Source organism: Sus scrofa, chromosome 4 (genome assembly GCF_000003025.6).
Source record: "Sus scrofa isolate TJ Tabasco breed Duroc chromosome 4, Sscrofa11.1, whole genome shotgun sequence".
In the NCBI taxonomy this organism is placed as follows: Eukaryota; Metazoa; Chordata; class Mammalia; order Artiodactyla; family Suidae; genus Sus; species Sus scrofa.
This window is the reverse complement of record NC_010446.5, coordinates 81,185,419-81,197,934: the sequence shown is the minus strand read 5'-3', so window position 1 is coordinate 81,197,934 and position 12,516 is coordinate 81,185,419. Positions and strand designations below refer to the sequence as shown.

General features: G+C 36.5%; 1 protein-coding gene across 1 annotated transcript in view; it reads left to right on the top strand.

Annotated features, from left to right (window-relative positions):
* Positions 1–12,516, top strand: part of C4H1orf112 (chromosome 4 C1orf112 homolog) — a 41,184-nt gene that overhangs the window by 18,160 nt on the left and 10,508 nt on the right. The window contains exons 10-17 of the mRNA XM_001928004.6: positions 1,448–1,512; positions 4,977–5,125; positions 5,405–5,534; positions 7,051–7,237; positions 8,064–8,146; positions 8,504–8,555; positions 10,077–10,166; positions 12,133–12,318. Of these exons, the coding sequence (XP_001928039.4) occupies positions 1,448–1,512; positions 4,977–5,125; positions 5,405–5,534; positions 7,051–7,237; positions 8,064–8,146; positions 8,504–8,555; positions 10,077–10,166; positions 12,133–12,318 (942 nt within the window). The remainder of the gene's footprint in view (positions 1–1,447; positions 1,513–4,976; positions 5,126–5,404; positions 5,535–7,050; positions 7,238–8,063; positions 8,147–8,503; positions 8,556–10,076; positions 10,167–12,132; positions 12,319–12,516) is intronic.

Below are 12,516 nucleotides of genomic sequence, written 5' to 3'. Positions count from 1 at the left end.
CTATTACTGGTTTTATTCAATTATTTGAAAAAATTATTTCTATAAGCACAAATCAGTTTTATGAAGATAATTCAATTTGCCTTTAAATACTGTTTTTATTTTATTTTTATTTATTTATTTATTTATTTTTCTTTATAGGGCTGCACCCGCAGCATATGGAGGTTCCCAGGCTAGGGGTCCAATTGGAGCTATAGCCACTGGCCTACGCCAGAGTCACAGCAACGCAGGATCCGAGCCACGCCTACACCACAGCTCACAGCAACACCGGATCCTTAACCCACTGAGCAAGGCCAGGGATCGAACCCACAACCTCATGGTTCCTAGTTGGATTTGTTAACCACTGAGCCACAACAGGAACTCCTAAATACTGTCTTTAAATTATTTCTACCACATTTCTAAATTAGGTTGTTAAAGTTTAAATGTTCAAACTGCTTAATAATTTTAAGATAACTGGCATATTTGGGAGTCATCAAGATAGCAGAGTAATATATGAAGATCTATGACAAGGCAGGTTATTTGGAGAGAAGAGCAGACAGTACTTACAGCAGCTAGTGAAAGAAATATCATTATTAATACGTGTAATTTTTTTAAAATATCTATCGTCCGTGTTGAATTTGCTTTTGACCTTGTCTTCCTCTTTTTGAAGACAAGACAAGGATTTCTGATGACTGTCTAAGTCAGAATTACATGGCAGACATACCGTCTACTGACAAGTTGCCATTCTGGTTAGTGTGTTGCCTGAGTTGGTTCTTCTGGGCACGTCCACTTACTGTAGTTGGGTTCCTTGCAGCTCATGGTGTATTTCAGTGGCAGAAGTATATGGTGGGAGGGTCCTAGCACCAGTGGCACTTGATGGATAGCTAATTATCTCATATTTACGTGCCTAATTAACAATTTTAAAATCAATTCTTTTCTCTCAAGGGAATTTAAATTTTAAGAAATTAATCATCAACTTTTTTTTTCCTATATCCTATAATTTAAACTATTTCTTTTACCTTCTAAGAGATAGCCTAATTATAATGTATAGAACAATCACAACCGTACTTGAATCCCAGCCCTACTGGTTTTTAGCTCTGTGGTTCAGTCAAGTTACTTGATACCTTAGCTTCAGCTTTCTAGTCTGTGAAATAGAGACAGTAATAGGTCATAAAATTTTTGAGAGGATTAAAATTAAATAATGTAAAGTACGTACTTGCCACCTCTCTACCGAGCACTTAGTAGGTCCTTAGTCAATGATAGCTCTGAATTGTGGTCATGTTGATAGCATTAATCGTAAAGGATTTTAGGTACTTAGCCTTATTCCCCTTTTTATTCTCATGCAAGAACTTTTTTTTTCCCCTGTGTGGCACATCTAGGATTTTATTTTATATTGCATGATTTTAATGAATGGATATATATTAGGAAAGCACATTGTATACAAAGAATAAATGGAGTTGCTTTATTTTAGGAATTTCTTCCTTTCCTCTCTGATTCTTGCTGTACATTGCACCAGCTTTATCTTCAGATACATAGGTAAGAAGAATGCTGTATGACCATTAAAATGTAACAGTGCCTTTTGAACCTGCAAATGTTAAGTGTGTATCATTTTTAAATTATCAGGGTAATTTTTCTTAATGTTTTAGTAAATTTTTATCTGCTTGCATAAAATTAATGGGATGGATGCTTTTAAAGAATAGATTTCATGTAAGTTTTACTTATCTTTTTATTCTTAACTATACCTTATAACTAGTACTAGTACCTTAGTAACTGATGAATAATTGGTATAAATACTAAAGGCAAAAAAAGAGGTTTTATATATATGTGTATGTATATATATCTTGTAAAGGCATGTAGTTTTTTCATTTTTCTTAATTTTTACTTCTATGAGACTTAAGTCAGGTAGTAGTTTATCTTAGGAAAAAGTGAATTACAGAAAGGGGTTTAGAATTTAGATAGGGGCTAAGTGACATCTTAATTGACAGTTACCTCGAAGAGCCCTCAAATTGACACCAAAGCAATCTGTCAGTTCATTGATCCAGCAGCCTTCTAATATTTCTTTAATCCATTTAATCTCTTAGTCGAGTTTTATCCCTCTTTACAGCAAAACTCCTGGAAAGGGTTGTCTACACCTCTGTCTCTACATTCTTTTTTGAAGCTACTTGAATCAGGCTTTCCATACTCTCACTTGACCAAACAGCTCTTGTCAAGGTCATCAGTGACCTCCATGTTGCTGGATCCAGTGGTCAGTTTTAGACCTCATCATATGTAACCTGTCAGCAGAGTCCCTTTCATTTGGACTCTTTCTTCTTTTGGCTTCCAGGACAATTCTTCCTCCTCAGCAGGTTCCTCCTCGTCTTTCCAGCTTCTTAAAGTTGGGTGTGCCCCAGCACTCAGTCTTCTCCTCTCTTCTCTGTGGTCATTTAGTCTTAAGACTTTAGGGTGTCTCTCCCCTTTAATGTCTTCCTGCCAGTCAGGACATCTGCACTTAAATTGACCCAAACCATACTCTTGATTCCCACTCATTTCATCTACTCCTCCAACTGCTCCTCTTACAGCTTCTTCATTTCAGTTTAAGTGGCAACTTGGTTCTTCAAATTGATCATGCCAAAAACACCTCGCTGTTATCTTTGCTGTTTCTCTTGCTCTCATACCCCTCATTCTGTCAGTGTCACCTTCAGTATAAATATTACATGCAGTATGTATATACAGAATCCAACCACTTCTAACCACCTGAACTGCTACCATTAAATTGACTTAAATTGAGTAGCCAAAGTGAGAGATAAAACATAAATTAGATCATGTGACTTCTCTGTGCAAACTCTTTTTTTTTTTTTTTTCTGTCTTTTGCCATTTCTTGGGCTGCTCCTGAGGCATGTGGAAGTTCCCAGGCTAGGGGTCAAGTTGGAGCTGTAGCCACTGGCCCACACCAGAGCCACAGCAACTCGGGATCTGAGCCGCATCTGCAACCTACACCACAGCTCATGGCAACGCCGGATCGTTAGCCCACTGAGCAAGGGCAGGGACCGAACCCGCAACCTCATGGTTCCTAGTTGGATTTGTTAACCACTGAGCCACGACGGGAACTCCCTCTCTGTGCAAACATTTAAATGACTCATTCAGACAGAATTCAGTAGAATTTCTTGTCCACCTTATTTTATTTTTTCTCCGTAGCACTTATTAACATCTACTGTACTGTATGTTTACTTACTTACTTGTTAACTTCTTCCCTTCGTTAGAGTATATGATCTGTAAAGGCAATAATTTTGTATATTCTGTTTACTGCTATATCACATACTCCTGAAAAGGTACTTGGCATATATAGAGGCACTTAATAAATGTCAAATAAATTTTTTTCAATTCGATTTCATATTTATTTTATATTGGAGTATAGTTGATTTACATTGTTGTGTTGGTTTCATGTGTATAGCAAAGTGATCGAGTTAAACACATGCATATATCTATTCTTTTTCAGATTGTTTTCTCATACAGGTTATTACAGAATATTGAATTCCTTGTGCTGTAACAAATTAATTTTAAAATTTGTCATTTGATTAAAAAACACCTACTTGCTTTTGCTCAGTAGCTATAATTCAAATCCATGGAATTTCATTACCTATGTTGTATTTATATATGTCTTTCACCTTATAATTTCACTTAGTTGTTTAATCCTCACAACTCTGAATCAGTATTATAAGCGAAGAAACTGAGGCTCAGAGAGGTCAAATGAAAAAATCAAAGTCACATAACTAGTAATTGACAGACTAGTGCTTCTTCCAACACACTGCAAAAGTGTTTATCTTAAGTGCATCCTTTTAAGTGCTGTCATTCCCTAATAGATTGGATTTTCTCACATAATGTCAAATTTGCTATAGGTAAAATAACATGACAAAAAATACTGAATACATATCTTATTTCACATAGGTTTTTTTCGTTTGTTTTGTCTTTTGTCCTTTTAGGGCCACACCCGTGGCATATGGAGGTTCACAGGCTAGGGGTCTAATTGGAGCTGTTCCTTCTGGCCTATGCCAGAGCCACAGCAACACCAGATCCAAGCCACATCTGCGACCTACACCACAGCTCACGGCAATGCCAGATCCCCAACCCACTGAGCAAGGCCAGGGATCGAACCCGCACCCTCATGGTTCCTAGTCGGATTCGTTTCCCCTGCACCACAATGGGAACTCCTCACATAGGTTTTGATTGAAGTTTGGTTTAAGCCCCAGTTGCTGAGACATTTTTTATGAAAATTGCATTTACCTTCAGAGTTAGTATAGTTCTTGTAAAGGTGTTGCTTCTGAGAAATGAGTATTAATTTGTAGTAAATTCAGCATTCTATTTTAAAACAACTTTCAGTATAAATAATTACCTCCAGAATTTATCAGAAATGTCATTTTACGTATGATTTTACTGTTTAAGATTTGTGTTTTTACAGTATTTTTAAGGATACCATTGTGAACAGTGCATTAAAATGCATCAAAACAATACTAATGTCTTTTCTAAGATTATAAACTTGATTTTATAGAATTATAGCCATGATATTTCATTCAGAATTTCTTCATACTATTACCATGTCAATTCAATGCTTTGAGTTTGGTTTTATAAAATGCATATAACTTTGGAGTTCCCGTTGTGGCGCAGTGGAAACAAATCTGACTAGGAACATTGAGGTTGCAGGTTCTATCCTTGGCCTCCCTCAGCGGGTCAAGGATCTGGCATTGCCGTGAGCTGTGGTGTAGGTCGAAGACGCGCCTCAGATCTGGCGTGGCTTTGGCTGTGGTGTAGGCCGGTAGCTGTAGCTCCAGTGAGTCCCCTAGGCTGGGAACCTCCATATGCAGCAGGTACAGCTCTAAAAAGACAAAAGACAAAAAAAAAAATACATACAATCTAATTTTTAAACACATTTTCACTGAACTGATGAACATCAGTTTGCAGTATTTACTTCTACCTGAAATTAGAAGATAGCTATTAATGATTGAGTTTTCTCCCCTCCCTTTCAGTAAGTTTCCTCCAAGCCTGTATGCTGCTGGGATTTCTAAAGCAGAGCAGGAGGAAATAATAGGTGCTTTCCTGGTTATACTGGATTCACTCATCAGTCAGCTCCTCACATTCCAACCTTTTGTGGAAGTGGTTTTGGATAGTAAACTAGGTAAGCTTCAAAACAGAATTAATGTTAAATCACCTCATTAATTAGTTATAAGATGTTAGAGATGGGAATTTTCCCTTATATTCCCATTTTTTTTAAGTTTTAAAAATTTTATTTAAAATTCCTTCTGCTTTTCTTTCCATGGAACATATTTCTGATTTTTTAAAAATTATTCCTCTAATTTCTTTTACATCTTACAATCAGATTTCTCCTGAAAATATGTATTTTTTAAAAATTTTTTTACCAATTTGATGTAACTTAATATGTTTTTACTCCCTTAAGAGCTGCCATGTGAACTACAGTTTCCACAGTGTCTACTGTTGGTTGCCATCATGGATAAGCTGCCCTCTCAGCCTAAGGATGTACAAACACTGTGGTGCACAGAGAGTCACGGCTCAGAACCTACAGCCAGGTAGCAAACATGACGTTGTTTATATCCAATCATTTTATGATGTGTTAATGCCCTATTATTTGCAGTGACTTTGACATTAAGTTCTTTGTTATGGGAGTTCCTGTAGTTGTGCAGTGGAAACTAATCCAACTAGGAACCCTCAGGTTTCAGTTCGATCCCTGGCCTCCCTCAGTGGGTTAAGGATCCAGCTTTGCTGTGAACCTGTTGTAGGTTGCAGACGCACTTCGGATCCTGGTTGCTGTGGCTGTGGTGTAGGCCGGCAGCTGTAGCTCCAGTTCGACCCCTAGCCTGTGAATATCCATATGCTGCAGGTGCAGCCCTAAAAAGCAAAAACAAAAAAAAAAAGTTACTTGTTATGTTGCATATTCTTTTTTTTTTTAAATTATGGTTGGTTTACAGTGTTTCAGTTTCTGTTGTACAGTAAAGTGACCCAATCACTCATAGTTCCCTGTGCTGCACAGTAGGACTTCATTGCCTGTACATTCCAAGTGTAACAGTTTGCCTCCACCAACCCCAAATTCCCTGTCCATCCCTCTCCCACCCTCCTCCCCCTATGTCACATATTCTAATTATTACTTTGTAGACCTCATACCTACTGCTACTTAATGCAAATATAAAGTACGTAGATCTATGATAGGTGTTAATCATATTTTAATTTTGTTCATCTTTTAGAGGATATTGCCTAATAGGGTTATAAACATTGAGTGTAAAAATGAGCTCAGATAAATAGAATGCTTAGATACTACATGTAATCTCCTGGGAAGTCTCACTTGTATTCATTCTCTTACCAACACCAGGCAAGAATTTCTTACTCCCTGGGTTATTGCTGTGCTCCAATTTTTCGATCCTTTCCTCTGTGACATCCTGTGTAGTGGTACCTCATTTAGTCTCCCTAAACCCCAGCTCAGAGCTCAAAAACTAAAGCATAAATCCCAAGTCCTCAGCTTTGCATTTAAGGCCCATCCCATTCTGTTGTCATCATCTACTTTTGCACCTTATCATTTCAGTCTTTCTACACATATATCTTGCTTCTGTCAGACTGGTTATTCCTGCCCACCTTTCATTCAGGCTTTGTCTTCTTTACCTATTTATATTTTGCCTATTTTTAATTTGTTATTTAAATCTTCTCTAGGGAGTTTTTAAGCCATTTCAGTCTTAAAATGATCTCTCCCTATCTGAATGATTGTACTTATTTTCCATTATGTATGCACTACCTAATTTAGCAGTTTAAATTTCAAGTTTTTTCATGAATTTTGTCATAGGCTTTAATAATTCTGTGTTATGATAAACACTTGGTAAATGATAAAAAATGTATAGGAAAAATTTTAAGGGGTTTTCGTAACAGCGACTATATTTTTATGGGTACATATTCACACATATTGGAAACTATAGTTGGTATATATCTCATGACACATTTGGATTTGCTAAAAAAAAAAAAACCATATGTCATATTATCATACCTGCTAATTGTTAAATGTTAATAATGTTGGATTCCATGTTCTCAATTTCCCTGCAGGATGTCTCTCCTCAAAGCCATTTTCTCCAGTTTTGAGCAGTGTTCTGGTGAACTCTCTCTACCTGTTCATTTACAGGGAGTGAAGAGTAAAGGGCAAGCCCAGGTTGCTGTCACCTTATATCAGCATGTTTGCATTCATCTGTGTGCATTTATTGCTTCCTTTCATCCCTCACTGTTCCCTGAACTGGTAAGTCTGTTGCTTGCTGGGCTAAGCTGAGATTACACTTCTGCTTTCCTTTCATCTCAGTTGTGATTCATATATAGAAAAAAGTATGGGGATAGTAGATGTGTATTGATTTTTGAATGTCACTCTCAGCTTGCACATTTTACCCTTTAATTCAGTTGTCCTAGGAAATGGCAATTCTAGAGTCCTGCAATATTCAGATGGAATGTTTAGTTAGAAATATTTAAGAAAATATTTTGGGTGGGAAGGTATGGAAAGTTAGTGTAAGAAGAGTAAAAATGGGTAGGATTTCACCTAATTTAGTTTCATAAAGAAAAGAAGTAAGTAGTGGTATGCAGAATCCAGTCTCCTTTAATTAGATCCTAGGCTTAACATGGATTTTTTTTTTTAGTAGAATAGGATTAGAAAAGACGTTGAAAAAATTCTAGGGAAAAAGTTCTTAGAAGTTACATAAGAGTCGGTATCATTTAAGATATTATACAGTAGGTAATAATTCAGCACATATTAAATGTTGTATTTGAAATTTAAGGCAGGAACAAAAGTATAGACATATGTATCATATTTATTGTTTTAAAGATTTCAGCCTACTTAGAATCTTTGCGAAACCTGTAATTGAGTTACCTCTTTGAAAGCCACTTTTCCATATCCCAGCACAATGTTTAACATGTTGTGGGTGCTCAATAAATGTTGAGGAAATGGCAGTATAGGTTCTTCAGATACTAGAGCTTTCCCGTTAAGGATCTGTTGGGGGTTTTTTGGATTGTGATAGTGTTGTTTTATTTTGAGAAATGTAATATTAATGGTAATTTATAACTTTGTTTTTCACTAGGATACTGCTCTGTTGAATGCTGTGCTTGGTGCTAATATGATCACCTCTTTGTTAGCTATGGATGCGTGGTGCTTCCTTGCTCGGTACAACATGCTTGCTTCTTCTGGTTTGAATTGATTTATAGTAGTGATGGACAGTAAATGACTTTGTACTTGAAAGTTTATAGAAAAATTCTGTTTCGACAGTCCTTTAACACCCCCCTGAAAATGGTTTGATTTCCTCTCATGGCATTAAGTTAGAAACTAGGTTCCCTCTTTCCTTTCTTTGGCTCAAGTCAATAGAGCCTATTGCTTAGGTAGCTTTGTACATTGTGATGATCCTTGGCCTTGGAAATAACTGTAGTTAGTTTAAAATATTTAGTGCTTTATGGAAGTTCTGCTTGCTTTTCTGAATAATTGTATAGATAATTGTATGAAGATTGCCTTCTCTTCATATTGCAGATATGGGACTGCTGAACTATGTGCCCACCATGTGACCATAGTGGCTCATCTGGTAAGTAGAATTATAAGGCCTAAAACACCCAGTGTCCATGCAGTTCCTTTGGGTATATGATATTTTAAAGAATGTGAATATCAAAAGGAGAAATAGCATGTGACCTAAATTATTTTGACAGTTTTCTTTGCTCTGCATTAATGCTGATGCTATTGAGAAAGATGTACTAAAAACAATATAATACTGGGGAAATTGTCTCGTATTTTCAAAATTTTATGGAGTTTTATTATTTGTCCTGGGAAAGAAAAGCTAGATTGATTGAGGATACATTTAAAATTGAATGCAAAGTAGAAAACAGGAGTTAACTTTAATGTTGATGACCAAGAGTTTTGCTTACTCTCCCCTCCCTCCCTCTTTTCTCTGTCTCTCTCTCTGACTTAGACAAGCTAACTCTTGATTTTGCTGTATCTCTTTCAATCAGAATAATTTGAGAGGGACTAAATATGTTAGTGATTGATGCCTTTTGGAAAAAGAAGTAATGCTTTGTGAATAGATACAAAGAGAAAATGACTTAATGACGACTTATATTAATCTTTTCAATGTTGATCTTTTTTTACTTTTAAATTGCAAGGTATTTATGTCCCATATAAGATGGTCATGACCTGTTAGTTTTGGTTCTTGTCTCTGGCCTTTGAATAAAGATCTTATGTGGATACATATGTCTTTTATTTTTTAGTAGGTTTATTGTGTCATATATTTCTTGGTTTACCTTCTAAGGATTTTGCCAACTAAATCCAGTGAGGTACATGATAACCAGAGAGCTGAAATCTCTGTCTCCATGGCTGATGTCTGGAGCACTTATCCACTCTACTAAATCAACAACATGTCTTGTATAAAACAGATAAAGAGTGATTTTTATGTTATGTGTATTATGTCTCCTTTAAATAAAAGCTCTCCTAGTACACTATGATAGAAATTTATAAAATCTTTTAATGAAACTTAGATCCTACAGTTATATTCATCTCTACTTTTCTGCTTATATCTAAACTCCATGAATTAATTGGAATAGGGGGGTTAACATATCAAGTTATAATCAAAGTGATCATTAGAAATAACTGTTCCAAAGTATTGTTGTTAAATATAATGTCAGGGTTTTTTTTGTCTTTTTAGGGCCGCACCTGTGGCATATGGAAGTTGCCAGGCTAGTGGTTGAATTATAGCTGTAGCTGTCGGCCTCTGCCACAGCCACAGCAGCAAGGATCCAAGCTACGTCTGCAACATACACCACAGCTTATGCAACGCCGGATCCTTAACCCACTGAGCAAGGCCAGGGATTGAACCTGCATCCTCATGGATGCTATTTGGATAAGTTAACGCTAAGCCACAACGGGAACTCCTCAAAATTGTTATAAAAGTAATATAAGCTCATGAAAGAAAAAAAATAAAGCTCCAAATTAAAAATTAAAATTGCCTATAATCTTACTTCCAAAAACAGCAGATATTAATAATTTGGCATCTGAAAGCCTGTAAAAGCTGGAATTTCAAATCAATCAATCTCTCCTCTCTCCTATCTTTTCCCAGATAAAATCTTGCCCTGGAGAATGTTACCAGCTTACCAACCTATCAGTACTTTTGAGGCGTCTCTTCTTCTTCATGGCACCACCCCAACAGGTAAGGATATCATCTTTGTCAGTGTCTTTGAGCAGCTGCTGAGAATTAGACTCATTCTTTTGAAGACATTTTCCCTCCATTTATTCCACATTTAAAATGTTGACATAATCTGCACTGAAATTTTTAATGTGTTGATTGCTTTGCTTATTGCTCTGTAGATAGGTTTAGAATTTGATGTTAAAGGAAAGACAGAGCTATATAGTAAAGTTGTAAAAACAGATTTGATTCAGGAACTGTTCCAATAGGGGGAAAGAGTCTTCAATGTAGAATTGGGCTCAGTTCTGAATATAGCAGAGAATAGTGCAGATTGGATGAAGGTCAGTGTATAAAAATTACTAAGAAGAAACGTCAGGGGTAAGAGGATGATTCTGGCTTGACAAGAGTCATGCTGAGCACAGACTAGGGGGATCAGATACCAAGGGTGAGGGATTCTTTATAAATTAACTTAACAAAATTCTTGCTGAAAGAAGACAATGCAGTACCTAACCTTTTTATGTTGTCCAGGGCATTATTTTTTATGGTTCTGTTTTGGGAAGGGAACTTATTTGCTCACTGGACTTTATTGTAAAAGAAAAGTCTTGTTTGAACTGATGTTTATTAGTTGGTACAATTTTCTGGCTTTCCTGATATAGTTTGGTTTCATGAATAAGGCTGCTTATTATAATAGACACAGGTCATCAAGGGGTCCATTTTTCCAGCTTTATCTTCTATCCCAAAAGATAGTACAATGATTTCTGCCTTGTTTTGACAACTTAATATTTTCTGCAAACAAAATTCAAATATATAATGTAGAAGAGTTCCTCTGTCAAATTTATTTAGAGTGGGTTTTAGTTTTATTTTGGGGGGTTGGGGTGTGCACCCATGGCATATGGAGATTCCCAGGCTAGGGGTCGAATTAGAGCTACAGCTGCCGGCCTACACCACAGCCACAGCAACTCAAGATCAGGGGATGGGAGCCGTGTCTGTGACCTACACCACAGCTCATGACAGTGCCTGATCCTTAACCCACTGAGTGAGGCCAGGGATTGAACCCGCATCCTCATGAATCCTAGTTGGGTTTGTTAACCGCTGAGGCACGAAGGAAACTCCTGGGTTTTTTTTTTTTTTTCATTTTTGATGTAAGAAAAATTTTCATTCCACAAATAGACTTTGGGTATTATAAATTATTTGGGTATTTGAATTATTCTGCTTCTTAAAAAATTACATTAATGTTCCTAGTTGGAGTATACCTAAATTAGTAACTAAGTGCACCATTGTTTTTGCTATTCTTCCACAAGAAACTAATTTAACATTTAACATTTTAACTTTTTTTTAGAACCTTTGTTTTCCATTTTCATCTAGTCACTTGACTCCTCAATTATAACAGTACTGTTTTTCTGTTACTTGGCAAGCACTTTGAATTATTTCAGTGGTAGAATGGATTTGCCAACCATACTGTGGTGGACATTTGTGAACGAGTTTTATATGTTTAAAGTGGAGCAGAGCTGGCTAGCTAGCCCATTGGAAAACTGAACCTACGACCTTTGCTTCTTTGAGTTCTCTGATAGTCAGCTGAGTCTTAAACTACAGAGGTTGGCTAAAGCATTCTTTTAGGCATATTTTGGAATATTACTTTTGACTTAGCTGTGCAAGGTGATGACTACACAAATTCTTGGGAAAATAATAGACTTACTGAATAGGAGTGTATAAGATAGCTGACATGACTGATAATGAAAGACATTTTTTAATATTTTTAAATGCATTTATATCATGCTCTCCTCAACCGGTGTCTTTTCATTTTGGAAACATGCAACAATAGCAAAAATAATGATGCATATGTTCATTTAAGATACCTTGACTGGTACCTTGTGATACTGCTATTCAGTTAAAAACTTTAAAAATATTAAATGTGGAAGCTAATCCTTTGCTTTGGTGTATCTATTAGACAGTCTTATGTTACTGTTGTTTCTTTAACAATTCATTTCAGGTGGAGTTTATCCAGAAATTTTCCCCAAAAGACGCAGAAAATCTGCTTCTGTGGCAATATATCTCCTTTCAGGCTTTACCTGCTGAGCTCAGGAAACAAACTGCACATGAGGTCAGCAGAGTCGGCATTGCACAGTGCAGGAAATGGCTAGGCAGCAGTCGCACAGTGGGAGAACTTGAGTCTCTGGTAGGATGATTTTGTTGGGCTTCCTTCTTCCTTCAACAGCTGTTTATTAAGCACTGTTTTAGTTACTGAGGATGTGTTACACAGTTTGTGCCCTCAGGTTAGAACCTAGGAAGAGTTTTACATTTCTAGAGTTTCTAGAAATGTGAGAAACATAGTATTATCTTGATTGATGTAAATTATGTTAGGCAGGAGGGCGTT